This window comes from Paramormyrops kingsleyae, chromosome 2 (genome assembly GCF_048594095.1).
Source record: "Paramormyrops kingsleyae isolate MSU_618 chromosome 2, PKINGS_0.4, whole genome shotgun sequence".
In the NCBI taxonomy this organism is placed as follows: domain Eukaryota; kingdom Metazoa; phylum Chordata; class Actinopteri; order Osteoglossiformes; family Mormyridae; genus Paramormyrops; species Paramormyrops kingsleyae.
The window spans coordinates 11,495,595-11,518,312 of NC_132798.1; the positions used below are offsets into that span (position 1 = coordinate 11,495,595).

Genomic DNA, 22,718 nt, shown 5'->3' on the forward strand with positions numbered 1-22,718 from the left:
ATTATGACAAAAGACAAAACTAATGAGCTTGTAAAGGCCAGAACATATATTACTAATTTGCATCATACATGGTGAATTCCTTAGGAAGTTGACAAGATATGCTGTCATGAAAGTTTTTTTTTGTTATAACTAAGTATGCTTCATAAATACTTAATACAGACCATTACAACCACTGCGTGTTTTCCACTAAACTGAAACAAGCAAGTACGGTTTTGTCATTTGAAATTTTAGATGACAGAGAATTGCAGTTTAAAAAGCAGGCAGCTGACCGGCCAAGAGCAGCTCAAGAAAAACATATTTTTGGGTCCCCGGGACGGTATGTCACTTTCAGTTGCTGCTATCCATTTTCTAAACATCACCAGCATGTAATTAGAAAAATAAAACAATTTACACCCTTTCGTTATGATGTTCCCTTCCATTCAGTAACACCTATTCTCATAAAGATCACCTGCAGCATAATAAGGTACTAGATCACAAGTTAGCAAACGATTTCCCCATATTGAACTTCACGTCTGAAAAACTGAGACCTTTTAAGGATTATGACTGACCAGGGAGGGAGTGATAGGCAATGATTAGAATAACAGGAAACATTCTTAAAAATCAGGAATGTTGCTTCACTTTATAAGTTACCATACCAGCATAAACATGAAATGTTCTTAAAGCCAAATGTTAAGATCTGTCAGAAACCTTTCAAAAATAAAAGCAAGGAAATAAACCTGTTACTTTAATGAAGACTCCTCCGGTTATTTAGAGTCAGCTAAATGAACTGTACACTTTAACATAGCTTAATTTTATTATTCACTAGACAAACAACCTTGAGATTAGAGCTCATCCACAATTGCTACAGTACCACTACGCTATAGCTGCCAAAGTAACTTAAGTGTACTACTTTCTTTCATTGTTCAAATTGGAAAATCATGGTTCTATGACCTTTAGTTGACCTATGGAAGGAGGTACTTAATTGACAACAAAGTCTTTGATCGTGTTGATAATGTTACTACTTTTCCTGAGAACATTCCAAAGTGTATCTCACTGTCCTTAATAAGATACTCTACACTGGAAAATAATGTTGCATACTGTGACCAGGCCATGTCAATCTGTTTACGGGATGTATAATGACAGGAGGTGGACTTGAAGCAGGTAAGACTCAAGAATGGTGGAAAAACATCATCAACCATGTGTATATATACATAGTGATAACATTACATTTAGAGTAGAAAACAATGGTCATGACTAAAGTAATAGCAGCTTTGGGGTTAATGGTATAGATATTAAAGTTATGGACCACTTTGGCCTCCAAGGAATAATCAACCACAAAGGACTCAGGAGTCAGGAAATACATCACAGACTTGCACTTGGCAGAGTTGCAATGAAGGATCTAGAAAAAAAAAATCTTCAAAGCTACTAATGTTTATCTAAGAAATGAGACCAGAAATGTTCCAACCATGTTATTTCCTGTAACTCTTTAAGGAGAGAAAGCTGAACAATGAAGATCCATGAGGAGAAGAGTTTTGACACCTTTGATAAAACAATGGACAACAGATGGATATGTGATCAATAAGGCCTGAACTTTCACTTGCAGTAAATAGAAACAATTGACTGTTTATAAATGATGATGCTAATACCTGCTACAACCACTTATTTGCTCTTAAAAAAATACACTGGTATTTAAAACATAAAATTTCTCTTTCTTTGGACATAATACTCTCCAAACAAACTATTTCCAGGAATCTAATATGTCTCTTGAAGCAAAACGGCATTCTGGTAATAGGTGATTCTTGCTACTGTCAAGCCGAGAATTCAGAACTGCCTTATATGCAGCCCGAGACTTCAGCTGTCCCATGGACAGTTAGTCATCAAAGTCAGGTATGTCTTCATAGGAATAACCACGGTAACCTCTGGATGCATAGTAGGCAATCCGCAGATGGTAGAACCCTGGAAGGAAGACCAGGATTCCGATGATGAGGACTGGAACAGTGCGGTCTGGGTGCTGGAATAAACAGGATTAAAATGTAAATTGGGGAGACACAAAAGAAATATGCTAGCCAAACAGAACAAAACACTTGGGATAACTTTTTTCACAGCAAGGTGTAGGAGCAAAACCATATATTTGCACCCAAGCTTTGCCTTGATTCAAGCTAGGGAATTTTCTGTTAATTCCCATATATTCCCAGTAATTCCCATGGAAAGTTTCCATCTTGGAATATTTCCAAAATTCCCCCATCTTAACTTCCCATGGAATGGAAAGTTTCTGGAAAGTTTCCGGAAATTGACCACCCCTTTGCACCATAATTGGAGCAGAACACGTTATCTTAAAATGTTTATGTAATATTTTTTTTAAAACTCGAACTTTAATGTTGCAGGTTCCAAGAGTGAAATTGCTTTTGAATTTTTAAAATTGTACCTGAGTAACTCACCTCAGGAAATAGTCAGTTTGATAAATTTTAGATACAAAATCTTTGGAGAGAATCATCTTTTAATTGATCAAATGGAAATGCAACATGCTAATTATTATATTAACATTATTTTTTTTTCTACAAAAAAAATAGTCAAATTCATCATCCAGACGTGTGTGTGCACTGCCAGCATTTACATCTCCTTGAGTTTGCAAGCAGCAATCGGAAGAATGCCACAGTCACTACTGGAAACCAGTAACCTACAGGTGTCTGAGAGCAATGAAGCTGAGCAGTGACTGTCAATACTGTTACTAATTTTCTCTTATGTATGAAGTTGTAATGTAACTGGGGCTTCCAATACAGTTACGAAGAGGAGAAGAGCAGCGAGTAATAGACCAACACCAATGGATCAGGGAAAGATACCAGTACAGTAACATCACAAAGAATCAATAATACAGATTTTTGCAATTTTTTATACAGATGCTGTTGAAAGTATCAACTGCGTAAATTAACTACAGAATAAAATACATATTTTTTTACACTTTTCTGATTTAATCCCAGAACTGGTGAACACCATAGACTGGTCCAAATGTTCTTCGTGGAGTCAAACCGATCATTTTAAATACAAAGTTTTCACTGTCTTTAAATAGAGAGTGCACTCTGACAGCGACAGTGGAGTGCTAAACCGAGAGACCCCGACAAGGGGCACTGTTGCGATGTGAACTCACCGTTACTTCGATGTACCCCGCCAGAAGAAGCGCTCCAATGACAATTAGTAAAGAGCCAATCAGGAAGAGGACAGTGGCCAGGGCGATGGCCTTATATGGAACTTTGGGCGGAGTCTTCTTGAACTGCATGGAAGGACAAATAAACAATCATATATTTGGAAGAAAGCATCTTTTTACCCCGAGGATAGGTTTTTGAGCCAATCTAGTTTTTTTCCTCCAAAATAAGCAATTAAAACACAAATCAATAAAGGCTCTGGGAAGCCCACAAATAAATAACTTGTAAACGCGACTATACTATTAAATTAATTTGAAACGTGAGAATACAAATGTCTATCGAGCTAGAACACAGATCTTTATATTCACAGTCTGCATTTATGGCAATTAAGAATGCTGCAGTGAAACTTTAATTGGCTGGCTACCCGCTGGGAAATACCTGCAAATCGATGTAGCCGTCATCGCTATCCGGCAGCTTGGAGTATCTGACTTTGCTGGTGTGGTTGCTCGATCCGGTCACACTGCTGCGGCTAGGCATTTTGACCTATTTATTTAAGGAAAGACAAACCGACAGGCTTAACTACACAACTGCCGATGCATACAGAATAGCCAGTGACACTCCGTAACCTTCCAACTTGTACGTAAACTATATTTTTGATCGATGACCGAAGATTCTCAAAATGCACCAACGCCGAGCAGGCCACTGACAGATAAGTCACAATAGCGAATACATCAACACAGCGTAAAACATAAAAACCAGCTTACAACCAAATAAGAGCGCAGTTACAAATTAAATCCACATTGCACTACACATCTAACAGATAAACTAGCTAGAGTTCAATGGTATCCCCATCTTTAATGCAATATGTCAGTACGTAAGTATATACAGTACTGTTTGAACTGGTAAGGCTACCACGTAATATATTTGATATTTAGGCGTTTAAACGTACTGGTTAAGTCTGGTTATTAAAGTATCAAGAAGGATCCGACAATTTCCTGCAAAGAATGTGGAAGGTGGTCGCTAGCACGTCCAACGAAAGTTTAAGCAAGTCATATCCCCAGATGCCTTGATGGCAATCTTGAAAATCGCTTGAAAGAAAAACTTCCCGCGATTAAGTTATTCTGGACTGTTGAGTAACTGTAGCCGTTCGCAATAGGATAAGATTACGGCCGTGTTGTTGCTGAGCGTGTTGTTTTTCAGGTAATGTGGTGTGTAATACCGACATCAGCGCGCAGAACGCTTCCGGGATGCTTGGGGACGCTGCGCATGTGCGATACACCACCAATCTTTCCGCCTAGAAAACGTGTTAAGGTGCCTGTGTTTTAATTCACGGAAATCGTACATTACAAATTAATTTCCTTGTAACGCATGGTCGTTGGTTTACAGCAGACGAAGAAATTGCTGTTATATGTGTGTGTAATATTTACACTTCCGCGCTTTATAAATGTGCCTGAATATTAAGTAATACAAGGTGTTATGGTGTTTAAAATTATATGCACCTTAAGTGTCATTGTTTGTCACATAGAGGACTAAAAATTTATGAGTCTGCAATTCCGTAATGGGTTTGCCTGTGAAAGTGCATTTGGAGGAGACATGAGCTAGTTTTATTGGACACCACGTCACTCAGTCACATGACGCGCCCTCCATATAATAATGAAGGCTCCAGTTATTGGCTTTTGTTATGCTCCGAGTTTGTCCTTCATTTGGAATTATAGTTGCAATTCTGTTGACTGTTCAGCTGGCAAGTTCATGTTTACTATATAGTCCTGCGCACGTCATATTTTACATGAATACCTGCCCTCAGATTAGAACCGATTTCTAATATGAAGGAAATAAGATTCTTGAAATAGCAATATGTCTCATGCTTCTGATGCAAAGCATCAGATTATTTATGTTAACCTGTGCTTTTATGTATTAAATGAACTCAAACGTGCACATGTTAATGAAGTTAAAACTGCTTATTAATCGTGAAAACATATTTTGTGAAAATTGTCCACACAGGGGTGCTGCAGGACAGGTTGGGGCTTGGTTCTTATCTGTAGAATTAAAAAATAAAACCTTGTATCCTTAGGATTACTTTGGTCTTCGATGATCTTTGATGGCCACAACATTTTGCGGTTTTAACCTCAGGTAAATGGTTTGCTGGTCTTAACAATATGCCAGGTTCTGGGTCTCTGTGAACATTTTCTTTTACATGTCAGTATAAGGAGCATGATTTTGAAGAGGATGATTATCCAACCATCCACTGATCCATCCCACCATCCATCCATTTTCCAATTGCTTATGCAGTACAATGTCACTGGTGGGGGGTGCTTCTGGGGAGCACCTTGGACAGTCCATTACAAGGCTCACTTACACACACACGCTTGCACATGTAGGGTATACATATCCTTATGGGGACCGCTCATTCATTTCAATGGGAAAAATGCTAATGCTAACTATTGACAACCTTAACCCCTACCCTGCCCTAACCATAACCATAATTAAACTAACAAAATACAAGAGTTTTTGCATTTTTAGTTTTTTCATAGCAGTCACCGATTTTTATGAAATAGAGTTTTCCCTTATGGGGACCAGGAAACCTGTCCTCATAAGGGAAAAAAAAACAGATAGGCTATTTATCACGTTATGGGGACATTATGTCCCCATAAGGATAGGTAAACCCGCTCACACACACACACACACACACACACACACACAAGTACATGTTTGTATTCATATTTCTGTGTGTGTTCATTTATTTCAGTTCATTTATTTTTGTGGGAAAAACCCTACCCCAACAATGACAAGCTTAACCCCTACCCAGTCCTAACCTTAACCATAAGTAACCAAACAAAGTAGTCTTTTGCCATTTTTAGCTTTTTGATCAGTCACAGATTTTTTATAAAATTCAATTTCCCCTTGTGAGGACTTAAAAAAATGTCCTCACAACATGAAAATGACAGGTTTTTTTTTTTTTTATCACAGTTGGTCCCCATAATGTAATATACGTGTATACACATCTACAGACACACACACAGATTTGTAATTATATCTTTGTGGGGACTCTCCATGTGTTTCTATGGGGAAAACTGTAATACCAACATGACAACCTTAACCATAAGTAACCGAACAAAATACAAGACTTTTGGCATTTTTCGTTTTTTGATTGCATTCTTAGACATTTGCAGGGACCTGAAAAATGATCCCCACAACTGGTTTTTATGACTTTGTGGGGGGCATTTGGTCCCCACAATGTAATAAAAACCTAATCCACATACACACCCAGTCACACATTATGGGGAATTTTCATCCCTCTGCATGGCCTGATATGTGGAGAACTCCACACACAGAGCGAAGCTATTAGTACTCATTAAGAATGTGACTGTTTTTTTTTGAAGATTAGGAAAGATAGTGATGCCATCCTCAGACTAGGCAAACTTCCTCCATCCCCTATTCTAGCTATTCTAGTGTTTCATTAAGGACCACATGGGCATTAAAGAGGGAATACGTTTTATCTTATGGTTCCAGATTGTTCTCATTGTTTTAGTGAAAGCCTGCCCAGTTTTGCTCCTCACACAAGTGGGGCTCTGTTTTTATGTGGATTCATGATGTGAAGAGAGGAACAAGCCACACAGGATAAATGCTGGCTGGAGTAGCACTGAGGCACCTGAAAAGCAAATAAAATAAAATAAAATAAAACAAATAAAAAGTTCTGCTCTGTTGTACAGAACGATGATCCCATAGAATGGAAGCAAGGGCTGAAAGAATAGTTAAAACAGGGCTTTTATTAAAACAACTGTAGTTCATTCATGGCTTTTATTAAGTCAAACATTTACAATGAATTACTATTAAATCCCATTTATAATAACAAATCTCAGACGGGTTTAGAATAACTGTGAGGACCTATATGCTAAGAAACAAAACACAAATAAACATTAAAGTGCACCATAGTGGGAACTCAGAAATGCTTTATGCTTTGAGCTCTCATATACTCTCATGACCTTTAAAAACCCAGCTGGCCTTTCTAGCAGTGTGATAAGTCTGATCAGGACCATCTGGACTTCCACATTGGAGAGATCTGCTGAGACGGAGCTCGTAGTCAATGGCGCAACATGAAGTCACCAAAACCCAACATTGTGCCATTGCCTGAAACCACCGGCAAAACAGAAGTTTTAGGGTGCAGGGAGATGTACCATGTCCAAAACAAACTGATCCAAATAAATTTTGAAATATGAATCATTTAAGTACCTATTTTGTATGTGCCATTATTAACTTAAATTAATAATGCATTATATGCAAAACAAACGGTCCAACAGATGAAGGAAAAGGGAAACAAACATTGGGAAGGTTGAAATCCTTCACTATATTTCCTGCGGCTGGCAGACACCAACATTGACAAGCAGTGCCAAACTGCCACACTAGATCAATGTCCTTCATTTATTGTGGCTTTTCAATGATTCTTGTCCTACTAATCTAACTTTTGCTGGCAAAAACACACTTTTAATACCAACTTATCAAAGCATTGCATCTGTCTGAATCATTAAATTCCTTAGCCGATTCTTTATATGGTAAGGTACAATGTCTGAGAATTTGGGAAGGTTTATGTGATTTTTGTTCGCATTATTATGTAATGACCAATGAATTTGGTAGGGCCTGATGAAACGCTGGAACCCTTGCCTTTTGCTCCTTGATGCCTGAGATAGGCCTCTGTGTCATGGCACACTGGTACGGAGCGGGGAAGCAGATACAGGAGTCAAGAGATACGGGGAAACAAAGGGTTTATTTGGGAAAGGCAACTCGGGGAACTTGGAGTACCACACAGGACTGACGTCACAACGGCACAACGTTAACGACCGGACTAACGAAAGGCACACAGACACGGACTTCAATACACCACAGTAATTAACATGACGAGGAACCGCTGGGAACACGGGTATTCCACACGATGTAGAGCGGGGGGCGTGGTGCACGGGAGGATCGGACGACCGGGGCATGACACTCTGCACCAGCACCTGTGAATCCATGGCTGCAAGTTGGGTAGTTCTTAGCTTGAAAGTTAATTAAGAGAAGGCTCATCAATAGCTCTATAACGTGTTAGCAGCCTATTCTAGGGATAGAAGCATGTGTCATATGTACAACCATGTTTCTGTAGGTACAGATTCTAGTTTGATTATATTAATGTAGCGTGTTCTCTATATTATAAGATCTTACTATATGATAAGATCCTATTGGGAGATCATATTGAACTAGCTATCTATAGGCTATACTATCTATGTACAGTAGCATGATGCTTTTGAGTTTTGGCAGTGGTTTGGATATATTGAATTCATGGTTGTGATTTAGTGGTTAGCGATGTCTGTGATAGTGTAATTAGTACTGGTACTAATAAGAGATGTAATACCGAACAGCTTTGAAAAATATGATACGACAGTATCTTCTCAGTACTGGTATAGCGTGTAACCCTACTCTACAAAAACTCTAAGAAATTTGGTAAAATGTGAGACTATTTTCGTATTGCACAAATAAATAAAAATCACTACATTGCATACTTGATAAATCTCTGTGTGTAATTGTGACCAAAACGACTCCATATAAGCCACAAAATAAGGGCATTAATCATGAATTCCATTGTGAAGTGCTTTCCTTCCTGCTATCTTTTCTTCGACACAAAAAAAGTTGCACAGTGATGACAAAAGCGTGCTCAGGCCAGGACCGTTAAGTGCAATGCGAGCACAGAGCAGCGGGGAGGGGGGGCAATTGCCCTCGGGCATGGTACAAGGCAACTGGGCCAAGTGTGAGTATGCCCTGAGTTCAAAGCTGCTAACAATGGAAGCCTGAATCACTAAATCCTCATTTAAACCTTGAGCTAAGTTTAAATGGCTTAGTAGCAGCTTTGTACTAATGTTAGCAGATATATGTATGCAAATCCCAATAAACGTGACCTGAGCGATCTTAACCATATATCAGGCAGAGATGCTTTTTAGCAGCCAAATGCTTGGTGAGCCACGCACACGCAATCATAAATGAAAGGACAATAATTTCTGCATGACACGGTCATCTTCACCAAAAACACTTCTTGGCACGCATACAGAAGGGCATATTTCACCTTTAAGAGCATGATCTTGTAGTTTTGTCTGGATGACATTTGTGGGAGGACAGACTGAAATTCCTAGGCATAGAATTTCTGACAGTGACCAATGTTGTACGAAATGCTAAATCATGGAATTTCTCTAGTCTTAGTAGCTCAGTCGTAGTGGCTTGGTATATGCCAGAAGCAGAGAGGACACTGACTGTAGTTGACTTTGGTCTACAGCAGAGTATAACCGGTATCACTCCACTAAGGGCTTCCTGGTGTCTTATTTGTCTGCATAGCACCATATGTCTTCACCATATGGAAAGCAAAGTGTGGGAGAGTATCAGTGGAGAGTGTAGTGGAGCAAAGGATTTCTGGGGGCATTTTGGCATTTCATGTAGAGGCAGGTACACTGGGGGATTTACTGAGTTTAAAGGTAGCAGAGAAAATCCATTTTGTTGTAGCCCTCCATCTCAATGATAAAAAGCACCCCCCCCCCCTCTGGGGAGATCTAGGAAGTGCTTCAAGGTTCAGGCAAACAGCAGGGATGGTCTGCAGATGTTAATACACACCGAAATGCTACACTCTACTGGACTCGTTTTTAGTAAATGCAGTGTGCCAGCCTCGGAAGAAAAACAAGCCACTCTCATTTAGCTCTCTATCGCACTGATTTGCAGTGCTAGAAGCCCCCCCCCCCCACGCCATCTCTATTCCGGTTTGTGGCCACTGTGCCCCAGGCTCTGAAATGAAACCACAGAAACCGCTCAGGTCCAGTGCATTTAATAAGACCCTCTATTCCCCGACTGAATTCCTACCTAACAGCAGGCTGAGCCCCTGTGACCAATTTTGTTGCGTGTGGGCTTTATGCAAACAAAAAAAAAGGCACAATCTCTAAAAAAGCATGAATAACATGTATATATGAAGGCTGTATGTCTGTATTAAGTTCGATTTATGGATCTAAACTGGAGGTGTTGTTTTTTTACAGCCTTTCAGAAAAGGTGGACTTTTAGAGTCAGAAAGATTAGGTCTGGCATCTGTCTACCATGAGTGTGGGTGGAAGGTACGAGGTGACATCACCAGGGTGGAAATGTCTGCATTTAACGTCTGGGGGGGGCCCTGCGCAGGACAGCGTGCTGACGTCTCCCATGCGGCTGCGTGCAGTTATTGCCGATCTGCGTGCGTGGGGAACAAGCTGTGGCATGTGAGTCGAGGAAGCCGTAAGGTCAATGATGAACATCTTCACCCCCGACTGCTACTGGCATTCCCCCCCTGGCGTGATGCTTTTAAAAATTATTTTGGGACGCTGTTATCTAAGCTGCAACAATATGTTGCTTGTATTTTTATCCACTTGACATTTCCCAGGTTTTAAAAAGCCAATGATTGCTTGAGGTTGAACGATATGTAAGAAAAAAATGTCCAGTTTTATGGTGGTGGTGGGGGAGGGGGGTGATATCATTTTGAAGGAATAGTATGTCATTGCAGGTGTAGCCGAACAGGCTTTTGATGTACTGCTCTGGTGAAAAGACCTGGAAAAGACTTTCAGATGCTGTTTGACCAGTGACATATTTGACTAGATGTACTGTGCATAAAATCCAGTGATAGCATGCAAACCAGAAATGGCAGCATTCTGTAATGTGTTAAATTGTACGGAGTTTATCTGAAACATTTAAAGAGCACCAATTAAGTAATTAAGTTTTTTTTTCAACAGGCCCAGCTTCATGGGGGGGTGGAGCTGGGGGCCTGCCCAGCACACTCACACATTTGGCCCGCCCAGTCATAGGCTTGGCTCATCCACAGTTGTTTTGGAAAAATTGAATGGTTAAACTTATTAAATCCGGTCCACAGATCAATCTGCTGGCAGCCTGGTCACTCTGAGTCAGCAAGTTCCACCCCCCCAGATAATCCTGTGACTCACCAAACTGCTGAAAGCTGGAACCAGGCCTGTATTTTAATGAGAGTCATTCAGTTCTATGGTTTAATATAAAATAAATGACATATCTCACATGATCTTTTTTTACAATTTAACTAATTATTATGAACAGTGCTAAGGGGGTTGGGCTTGGCTGTAGCACCCCATATCCCCCCCCCCCACTATATTAGAATTTTTATTAAATTTGTCTTCTTTCAGTGCAAAACCCCAGCTGACTGATTATGAGCCATTTTCTTGCTCTTGTGAGGAAGGAACTGTTAACTTTTTTCCATTTATTTTGTTTTGGTTAATATTTACAATTATTTACCTTTCCTTTCACTGATTCTCAAAATATACTATATATACGAAATAAATAATAATATAAATAATATATTAATTTATTCCTAATTAATTGATTTGAACAAATTAGTATAATTACAAGTTATTGTAATTTCCTGGCCAAAGTGCATTCAAATTAATGCTGATGTTGAATGCTGGAGAAATTTGTTTTAATTGAAACTACCTGACTTTGCAAAGTATTTTTACAATTAAGATTCCAATAACTTAGATGTCACTACCATTTAACAGATTTAAGGGCAGCTTGGAATTTTCAATTAAGAAAAACAAATCACCCATATTCCAATATGTCAGAAAGAAATTCTAAATTAAAATATGAAGAACACACTCAATGCATAAATTAGTGCATAAATGGCCGTAATTGTACTTTGTCCATATTCTGTCCAAACCTAAAAAAAGAACAATATACAATCCTGGGAGCATTTGTTCTCAATATCACTAAAATTCCCGATGATGTGGATCCCCTACTGTAAGCAAGGGTATCGGAGGAGCATGGATAACTCAGCTGATTTGGGGGTGGGGGGCAGCACGTGACAGGGGCCCCTGAATACATTAAATTATATGTGGGGGGGGGGGGGCAACATGGCATTTTGTCAGGGGGCTACAAATTTTTCTGAGTAGCCATTGTACTGGATTATAGGGAATGAGTGCAGTTATACTAAGAGATGCACCATATATGCCAAAACATTTTATTGATCTTTATATTATCCATCCATCCATCCATCCATCAGACTGAGACCTGATTCATATCTGGAACCTTGAGCAGCTACATTTCCAGTATAAATATTCTATTTAATTAAAAAGTAGGGGTCCTGGGAATGGAAAGCAAGCTCTAAAACTTTAGTTGTTTTTACCCATGTTTCAGCTTAATTTGGTCGTGTTTTTTTTCCAAAGACAGACGAATAAACGGTTCTGCTGATTGCTGAGACCAAGCAGGTTAATAAATTTTTTTTTATGTGATTAAAGGAGTATTGATTACAGCAGGGAGATGAGGGATAGACTCACCTTCATTACCCTGTCATTGAACTCTGTCATTGAATACCACAGTGTGCCTCTCATACCTTACACTGATGAGATTAGGCACGTGTGTACGGCTCATCCTGGTGTGTTCATAGGTTCAGAAATCCTGTCAGTGATCATTCCTTTTGAGGTGATTTCTCTCCTTTTAATGATTTAAAGCAGCTAAATCATATGGTGTTTTGGTTTGGCCTCAGGGATGGAAAATAAGCGCAGTCACCCGCCTGGGGCAAGTCGTTCAGATGGCAGGCGAATACAAAAACCTGAATCCCAGCCCGCTGGTTAGCAAAAAAAAAATGCACGTTGGACTAGATTTTTGACTAGACTTGTCCAGTTGGCGTTCAGCAAAAATCCATCCCTCTGTGGAGGGCCGCAGGCAAGGGGAGGTGACAACCATGTCACTTGTCCCTGGGTCCTGGGTCAAGGGCAGAGAAAAGGGGATCTCTAACCTTTAAATAATCTGCTGGAATCATTTCTCAAAAATACATATTTGGGAAAATTTTATGTAGAATTTGTGAATCACATATAGGCTAAGCTTGTTTTTTTATCTGCTTAATTTGCCTTGACAAAGCGGTTGAAAACAATTTTACATACACATGCAAAAAATTGTTTGGTCTGTTCTTTTAGTGCCAGTCAAGCTTGCAGCCTTTTCCAAAAGCAACGACTTACTCCGTAGAAAATGCAGCGGCAAGGTATTTAGATTTTGAGCAAATTACTGTTAAATATGCTTGAGACGTCATAGAGGTGATCAACCTAGATTAACATTGCATAGAATTGGCAGCCCACTGAATACAAGCGTGTATTATTTATATGTATGGTTTATCTATTACAGTTTTTCTCAGTTGTTTTGATACATTTCTCAGATGTGTACAACCTCCACATTGTCGAGTCACTTGTGCACATCTTAAATAAAGTCTCATTCTTTTGGTCAGATTGCAAATGATTTGGCACAGTCATACAAATGATTACGCACAATCATCTGCTGATTCCTGCATTACCAATTGTTTATATCATGTTGGTCAGATTGTATAGTATAATACACTCTGTTGAATAGTCTTTCCCCCCAAAACATCCAGGCATTAGTTCATTGTATAAGTCGTTACATGCAAAATGCTTGAACCAGTTGTGATAATCTATCAAGCATATTCTCTATTCATCTCTATTACAGTTTTATATAAATGTGTCCTGAATTGATGAATTCCTTTCAGTGGAATTTTTGAGTTTCACCAATAGAGGGAAATGTTTGAAGCGTTAGATCGACCAGTGATCAACCAGTTCTCTAAAATAGCTCAGAGGTACATCTCATGAATCTTCAGTTGGGAAGCATATATTGACGGAGCACAACACAGTGTTACAATCTGGCAATGGAAGAACAACAAGGAAATGAACAAAGTCAACAGCCGGTAAGAAGAAGAGGAGTAAGGCTGCATGGTGGAAGGGCAGCGAGGCAAAACAGAGGTAGAGGTAGAAGAGGCCAAGATCAGAGGCACGTTGCTGATGAAATAAGGGCCACAGTTGTGGAGGCTGGTCAAGGGGTGCAGCTGAATGGTGGGAGAACAACCGTGTCCTCAGTCATTCAGACGTTTCATAGAGACAACAGGCATATAATCCAATAATGTGCCCTGTACTGTAATGCTGTATGCTTACTGCAACGCTTCATATTACAGCAATCCACTTGCATTTTATAGTATACAGTTAATATACTTTATACAGACATGTACTTTACATATAATGTAGCACACACACATATGTATGCATATTTATAGTGTCTACATATGTATACATATGTGTGCGTTACAGTATATGTACAGTATGTTTTAACTTTGTACTGTTAAAATTGATATCATTGATGTCATACAGAAAAAGTCCAACTTCGTGCATTTTCAATCATTGTCATCAAAACCTTAGCTGTAGTTTACATTGGAAAATACTTATATATTAAGTATTTAATATATAATAATACTGTTATATTGACAACATGGCTAAGCATCGACCATCTTGTTCTTGAATGATGGCACAAGGACTTGTCATTCTGGTGGCACTGATAAGTTCCAATACCAATACCAATTTATTTATAAAGCACTTATAAAAACAACCACTTGGCTGACCAAAGTGCTGTACATCATATAACAAACACAAATATAAACACAACCAAAAAAACACAAAAACAATTAAAGCAAAAGAATAATCAAACACGAAAGGAAAAAGGAAAAGGATGAATCTCAGTCACCACAACACACTGGACCGAAAGCCAAAGAGTAAAAATGGGTTTTTAAGTGAGATTTACAAACAACAAGAGATGGAGCTTGCCTCACATCCAATGGCAAATCATTCCAGAGTTTTGGTGCAACTACCGCAAAAGCTCTATCGCCCCTTAGTTTACGATTTACCTTTGGTACGGATAGAAGCAGCTGGTCTGCTGATCTAATTGATCGAGATGGAGCATATGGGTGAAGCAGTTCTGCTAAATAAGGAGGGGCACAGCCACTAAGGCACTTAAATACAAGTAAAAGAATTTTAAACTGGATTCGAAACTGGACAGGAAGCCAGTGAAGCGAGGCTAAAATTGGAGTAATATGCTCGCGCATACCAGTGGCAGTTAAAAAAAACGTGCAGTGGCATTGACACAAATATTTACTTTTGAGGGATAAACTAAGGATTTTGAGAAAGGCTTTTGCAGGTAATCAGTCCATCGTGTGGTGCTGATTGTGTGAATTGTTTCGAGATGCACTTACTGTTTTTCAAAAGTTAAGGATGATTAGAGAAATGTACCAAAATGACTAAGAAAAACTGTAAAATTAGATCTCAGTTTGTAGTCAGTTAAATACGTTGCCTTTTTTCACATTCTGAACCCGTTTATGGGCAATTCTCAGGGAATTTTACATAAAAATGGAGTATTGAAGTAAAGAAATAATGACTTGGATTGTATCATGTTAGGTATCGGTATAATTTGATATGAAAAAATCATGATAAAATATTTTAGCCCTGCGATTTACACACAATTGTTTTACGTACTGTCTGCCTGTCAATAGACATTGCACCATTAATAAGATAAGGCCAAAACACTTACCTTCAATACAATTAGGAATTCTGGGAATTTGCCATACACCAGTCCCATGTTTATGACCTGTTAGAAAACACTTGTATGCATCTAAACATGGTGTGTCCTAGAGAGTTGATGATGTTATAATACTTCCGGTCAGGGATATCTTCTACGCTGCAACTAATGCTGTAAAGTATGAAAAGGTGAGTCAGCAGCGAGTATGGATAGCGCATGCCAGAGTTGTTGAGTTTCTGTTGATATCTGCTATGTAATTTGCTATCTAAAAGACCAGATAAAGGACGATCACCATCACCTGCAGGTGTGTCACTATTGCAGTTCATTGTTTTTCTTTACCGAGTGTTGGAGCTTGGAGATCTCCTTGTCTGCGGACACGAGCAAGACACACGACGGTCTGTCCATGCGGTCCGCTTTAGAATTCCACGGTAGCATAACAAAATGGGCAGTATACATGAAACAAACTGTAATTCCTGGTTTTGCTTTCTAGATGAGCCAGTTTCATGGGGAATAGTGACTCTGGCATACTGTGATATTCCATCATAAATGCAAAATGTTTTATGTATTATGTTTTTTTTAACCACGGTTGTGGTGAAAATGTATGAGCGTGTGAATAAAGAGAGTCTGCGTGAGAGACTCAGCTGGGGAATATGTGTGTGTGTGTTGCAATCGGTTACTATGCCTATGTGTTGGGCACAAAGGCTCAGGACAAGGGCGGATGCTGCCCCACTACATCACAGAGCTCTCCTCTCTGGGTCCTCAGCCACCATACCGTGGAGGCCATTTCCGAGCCCTGAAATGAAATGACCCCATAGTAATGGGTAACACTGCCATCAGCACTAATGGCCACATTACAGGCTGGCGTGGTTCGAACGAGCTGCATGCCACCGCCCCCCAGAGGCTCGTCCCCAGAGGCTCGTCCCCAGACGCTCGCCGTCTCAGTGCTTTGTCACGTATGTCGTTTTCATGCGTATTGATTCGCATTAACCGACGACACAACTAAAGATGCACGTTATTGGAATACTGAGTACATGGTAATAACGGTAATTTGGAACATTTGCCACCCATTTGGAGAGTCCAAAAGGGGCCGGGTTTAAATCAGACGCATTTACTCTTTTAAAGACAGAACACAGAATGATGGATAAGTGAGACTGTAGGTGGATTTCCTGGATTTACTGTATCTGTATATGCAGGTGCTTCAGCTGTATACATTAGTAAAAGTCTTAATGTTATGTAAAGTAGCTGCAGGCTGAATTTTCTATGCCAAAGATCTGGATTAGAGCCACTCTGTGCCCTAGCTTTCAATCCACTAAGAAAAACGCGTGGTCTGAAACACCTAAACCTAACCCTAAACCCAACCGTAACCCTAACCCTCCAACCCGCATACCCAATGTCGATACCGCCTGATTACGCAGATAACCTTTAAATCCCTTATTTTCAAATAGTACGATCACCGTTAAGTTTTGTTGGGTCACATTCTTCGTACAGTGATATACTGCTGCCCATTTCAAGGTATTTGACCCCTGGTTGGAGGAATCAATAAAACCATGGGTTGTCATGGTGACTTCAACTGTGGCTTGAAAAGATAAAGTAATTTGCGTTGCATACACATGCATAAAAATATAAAACAACACAGACTTTTTGCTTGGATGGAAACTCATTATACGCCGTGATTTACATTATCCGCTTTTCCCCCCAAAGTGGTGCTGTCTACTGAATTTACAAAGAGAGAGAAGAATATAAATAAAATGTTATCCCCGAGCGATGTGTGGGCTGGCAGGGGCCTGCCGTTACTTGGGGGGGGGGGGGGGATTCCCATCACTTGACTGTCACAGCCGTGAGCTGGGCTCCCGGCAGGCGCCGAGATCACTGGTGATTTTTTATGGATGTTGAAGCACAAACACATGGCAATGACTGATGCTGAGAGAGGAGTGAGACTGACGGAGGTGGATGCTAGAACAAATAGCTACAGATGTGGGTGATTTGTTTCTGAAATCGAAAAGCGAAGGACGCAGCCAGACATTGTGAGGGATAAACCTTGGCGATTATCTGGGTCATCTGTGCAGTATGGATGGTCACCTCCGGGCCTCGCGACTGTCCGCTTGCCTGTGCGGGATGCTGCGCTTCCCGGCCCCATGAGAAATCCCTCAGATCCGGACCTGAGTGGGAAAGGAGGTGGGATTCCTATCCCACGCCGGCGAGGCACTTTGGAAATGAAGCCACCGGCATAAAACGCTTCATAACACCAACAAATGGGGATAATTTTGGCTCGCAGGTGGGCGTATTGCTCACACTCCCATGTCCAAAGGCTCTGACATCATCACAGGCTGACAGGACATGTTGCTCAGATGATGTGACCTATTGGAGTCTAACTGACACCTGAAAAGCAGCAATAGAAACAGCCATGCCATCGTCCGGGCCTCTTCTCTTGATGTGGCAACAGAGCCGACATTGACGAACACGGGATGAAACTTTAAAGTGACAGCAAGAGAAAAAAGGAGGCACCTGGAGTTATGAAAAAAAAAACAAAGTCTAAAAAGGGGACAGGGGATGATAGATAGCCAGCACAAAGCGATTAGAGTAAGGGCACCAACCTGCGAGAGAGTGGGAGAGAGGCAGCGAAGAAAACTCCACAGACGAGAAAGATGAGAGCGATCTTATCGGTGACCTCTGAGTTCTGGAGATCGAATGAACCACCAACGGGAACACACCGCATAATATCTCTTCCATTTAATAAACAAGCGCAGATACACAGATACCGACGAAGACACACACACACACACACACACGAAAACATACATGCCTGACCATACATATTTGCGAAAGCAGCACCAGATAAACCTGCACACAGCCCCCCCGCCAGGTGAAACGCCATGTTCTGGATGGTCATTTATTTGCCTGTGGGGCTGTGAGAGGGGCTGTCAGAATTCAAAAAGCTCCACAGAAGCAAAGATGGGGAACAACAATGCTGCTCCTACTAAGATACTGACTTGCACCCTAACTGTGTTCTTCAGCTCCTTAGACATGGTGCTCCCAGTCAACATTACATGCTACCAATATTATTAATCAAACTTTCTACATTTCTATGACTGCAGACCGGCAAACGTTGTGCAAAAATGTGACACACCGGATGATTATACATGATCATGGGCGTAAATTATGGGGGCAGGGGGTTGTATCCCTCCCGATAATCAAAACCAGTCAACATAACCCCCTGGACCCCCTTAAATGGCTGGAGATCTTAACACCCCCGTATGCTCAACCTATTGTCAAATTCTTAGCTTGTTAGCTAGCTGCATGCCAACTTTTGCTAGGGGGTGGGGGGGTGGGGGGTGGGGGGATGGGGCTGTGCTGGGAGATCAATCAGCAGACCACATTTAATATTTTTTTCCCCAGTAGCTTGAAAATATATCGTTTATTTCTGGAAACTGACGAACCCATCCCCCAACAAACCAAAGTTCTCCAGAGAAATACGTTTTTCTTATTTATTCCATTACACTCTTTTATCAATTTCAAAATTTATTTAAAAATTTTGCGAGTATATGGAATGGCTGGGGTACCCCTGAGGGGAGGTTTGAGAGCAGAAAAAATGTTCTTCAAGCTATCCAAAATATCGGTACATTTTCGGAGAACATAAGAAATTCCTGTTGTTTTTTATTGCGTTTCCATTCATTTGCATTAATTAAAATATTAAATTGTATTTTTTGTGAGCAAATATAGGTTTAGTAATGATAATTGACGGTAAACATTTTATTTTGCAACCTAAGACTGTAATACATTCCTATATGCTTAGTGTAAAAAACATTAAATATGGGTGAAAAAATGTTTTTTTTCCCCTCCAAACAAGCAGCTTCATACAGGCTGTCGGCTTCACACAGATTTACCTGCTGCATGCCTGCATTGGACCTGCTGCTTGCCTGCATTGGACCTGCTGCATGCCTGCATTGGACCTGCTGCATGCCTGCATTGGGCCTGCTGCATGCCTGCATTGGACCTGCTGCATGCCTGCATTGGACCTGCTGCATGCCTGCATCGGAATCTCTGCCCCCTTTATTTAACACTATGACTGTCAGGGCAAATGCGTGACGTTGACTCATCTGTTGTTTTTCTGTATGATGGTGTACAGTATAGTATGTTGTTTGTTGTACATTCTTAACACTGGTGGGAAAAGTTAGGTGCAGTAATAACAATGACAACAATAATACTAATTTCCAATACTATTGCTAATTATAATAATACTACTGTTACTACTACCATTGATGATAATAATAATAATAATAATAATAACCACGTTTTGGGAGTTCAGTAAATTATTTATGTCCATTGTTAGGCGCAAACAGTTTTTGGAAAAACAACAACAATATACTCCATTACGAGATAAGAGCCTTTATCAAGAACCATAGTCTGACCTTTCAGTATAAAAACTGTTCACTCTCTATACGAAATTAATCATCGGCGATGGGCTTGAGTGCGCGTGTGTGTTTGTGTGTGTGTGTGTGTGCGTGTGTGTGCGTTTGTGTGTGTGTGTGTGTGTGTGCATACACACTATGTTGCAACAGGAGAAGACAAGGAGGCCATTCCTATGGCTCCCTGGAGGATTGCGGCTTACTGATGTAAGTTAGAAACAAATTCTTCATATTCTGATCCTTTTCTGAATCTTACTCTTACAGAAACTTGAAAGGAAAAGGGATTCAGGTTTATATATATATATGCATACAAAGAAGTGCGAGATATGTGTTAAAAGTAAAGGGCAGACAGTGAAGTTGTATAAATGAAAGGAAGGGCCATGAGACAATATCTCGCATGAGGAAGCTTTGCCGTCCCTCCAGGAAATCACCTTCTCTGAGTAATATTCACCTGGTTATCGTTCTTTCCCGGTGCATTGATCAGTGCTGGGCAGCCTTAACCAACATACGTGTCCCCTTCAGAGCTACACGCCTCATTAGACAAACTTCGGGCTCTGATAGACATGAATAACTAATCATTTGCTGGTGGTTGCTTTTGCCATGACTTTGTATTAAACATGCATCCATCAAGCTGCCAAAGCTTCTCACCAAGAATAACTAAGAAAGGGCATGCTCCTTCCTAACATATGAAACTAAGTACAATTTAACAACTGCTATGGTTTTTCTGTGAATTTTACAAATAACAAATCAAAGCTGGTGTTGAGAATGTGGGGGCATTCACTTGCAAAATTTTGAAATAACATTTCAAATTTCCTGAAGAAAACCACAGACTGTCCACCCATCTTCCATAAGTGTAGCGTTTCCTACACTCTTGGGTACATTCTCAGTCTCGAAGGAAACTGAAGGTTTACAGAAACACCACTCACATTTAGAGCATAAAAAAGACATTTTGACAGTCATAGGCAGTATAAACAAATAATTAGCTACAATAAACTACAACAATGCTGAGAATGTCAAAGAAATCGTTGTATTACATTCTGTAGTACATAAATAGACATAAGTAGTATTGCTCAGTATTTAATTGCTCATCGAGCAGATAGCACAGGACACAATTCAAGGGATTGCACTCTGGACAGGACGAGGACCACAGACCAAAAATTTTTAATTGTATCACAAAGAAAAATCTGATGTTAAGAAGAGCATGTGGCTCAGGCTGTAAGTTTCACAGAAGCACTCAGAGCGTGTCTGCTTGTCTTCTTGACTTCTGCCGGGCCAGATCATGTTTTCAGTCAAACCCTTTTCATTACTACCTGAATGTTGGAGTTTCACAGCGGAGCTGAGAGATTCTCTCTGCTTTGGCACTCTTCTGTCCTGCGTGTCACTCTGCACTCCGTAGCGTGAATCAGGAGGACACACACTACCGCTGGGTGCATCTCGGTATGCGTAGGGCTCGTCCCAGACAGCCAAACACCAGGAAGCGAGCCTCAGAAGCCTCACAGCTCTCTTTGCCTCAGGTCAGTCCACGTGTAAATCGAACTCCCCTATAAAGTTCCTTAAGGGCACGGAAACTATGCCAGAGTTTTCCCAAATTCACAGGATGAAAAGATGCTGCTCTTATTATTTTCAGTATTGACAGGCCTCTGTGGGACGGCTCACAGAGCAGGGAGAAGGCCGCAGAATTTGGCAGAAATTGTGAAAAATAATTCAATTTTATATAACCCCTCGAAAGAACCAATATTGCCAATTCCAACCAGTACAAAGTTTCCAAGATGGTGCCTAAACTTAATTTTCATTTCACAGATTCCAAAGTGCCATATAAATACATAATTAATTAATCATGGCTGCAAGTTTGTGGATTTTGCATGTTTTCTCCCCATATTTGTAGTTTGGTGAATCAGCATCTGTAAATTATTAATTGTGTTTGTTCCCTGCAATTGACTCTGTGATCAATGTGACCTTGCACTGTGCAAGCAGTTAAAGAAGATGGATGAATATATGTGTCTAATGCAACTCGATAATCTTAACAATTGTCATGTATAGACATATGTATATTTTAAGGCTATGCGGTTAATCAGTTTTGGTCCAGTGAATGGCAAGAAGTGATCACATTAGCCAGATGTTCTGATAATACACCTGGGATTATGAGCACTGAATGGAAAATGAACCAGGAATGAAAACTGTCAATCTTCTGTTTTAATTAGAGAAATGGATAACGGATGCCGTTATATTATTCTGGAAGCAGGTAGCTCAGTTGCAACAGTTGTAAACAGACCAACTGATTGTCCGTCATGGCTGCTTGTGTTGTAACCTATATTGGTAAGTACTGTTGAGCACATGAGCTGTCAAAATTGGTTTAGGAAACCTACAATGATCTCATAAGCAATAATATTACAACAGAAATGGCATTAGAAATGTTAAAATATAAGCAATGTCAAAACATACATTCAAATCATAACTTCCAAAGCAATAATCTTTCCGTTGTTGTCATCTGGCACTCAGTCATTAAATCTCTTATTTGTAATAAAAAGGACACACCACAACCTTCAATTGGAACAGACATTACATTAAAATAGGAGAGAATGTAAAGGAAGTGGATATATTGTGTATCTAAATATATACCCAATAAGAAATAAATTGTGCATACAATATACACCTTTGCCGACGATTAATCTAGTCTGAAAAGGAGCAAGTCACGAACAGGCAATATTTGTGTATAATTTATGTATAGAGGTAAATGTGGTCGCTCCTTAGGTAATTATGCGTATAAGCAGTTGTTACTTTAAGTAATAGTTTAACA

General features: G+C 40.1%; 1 protein-coding gene across 2 annotated transcripts; it reads right to left on the bottom strand.

Annotated features, from left to right (window-relative positions):
* Window positions 1-1,154: 1,154 nt before the first annotated feature.
* LOC111839400 (transmembrane protein 230-like) lies at window positions 1,155-4,402 on the bottom strand. Of its 2 annotated transcripts, none has more exons than XM_023803275.2 (4): window positions 4,343-4,402; window positions 3,558-3,662; window positions 3,125-3,247; window positions 1,155-1,990 (listed from the first exon to the last, which is right to left on the bottom strand). In XM_023803275.2, the coding sequence occupies exons 1-4, from the start codon at window positions 4,385-4,387 to the stop codon at window positions 1,850-1,852; spliced, it is 414 nt and encodes a 137-aa protein (XP_023659043.1). In that variant the 5' UTR covers window positions 4,388-4,402; the 3' UTR covers window positions 1,155-1,849. The 2 variants fall into 2 exon arrangements, with proteins under 2 accessions (XP_023659043.1, XP_023659044.1); XM_023803276.2 differs by having other exon boundaries at window positions 4,069-4,380.
* Window positions 4,403-22,718: the final 18,316 nt, after the last annotated feature.

What these genes read in the sequence shown, in the direction of transcription:
- LOC111839400 (XM_023803275.2), bottom strand. Translation starts at nt 4,387, where the DNA reads ATGCGCAGCGTCCCCAAGCATCCCGGAAGCGTTCTGCGCGCTGAT. An exon ending in GAAGCGTTCTGCGCGCTGAT is followed by an intron (nt 3,663 to 4,342) that starts GTCGGTATTACA and finishes TTAAATAAATAG; the next exon opens with GTCAAAATGCCTAGCCGCAG. An exon ending in CGGGGTACATCGAAGTAACG is followed by an intron (nt 1,991 to 3,124) that starts GTGAGTTCACAT and finishes TGTTTATTCCAG; the next exon opens with CACCCAGACCGCACTGTTCC.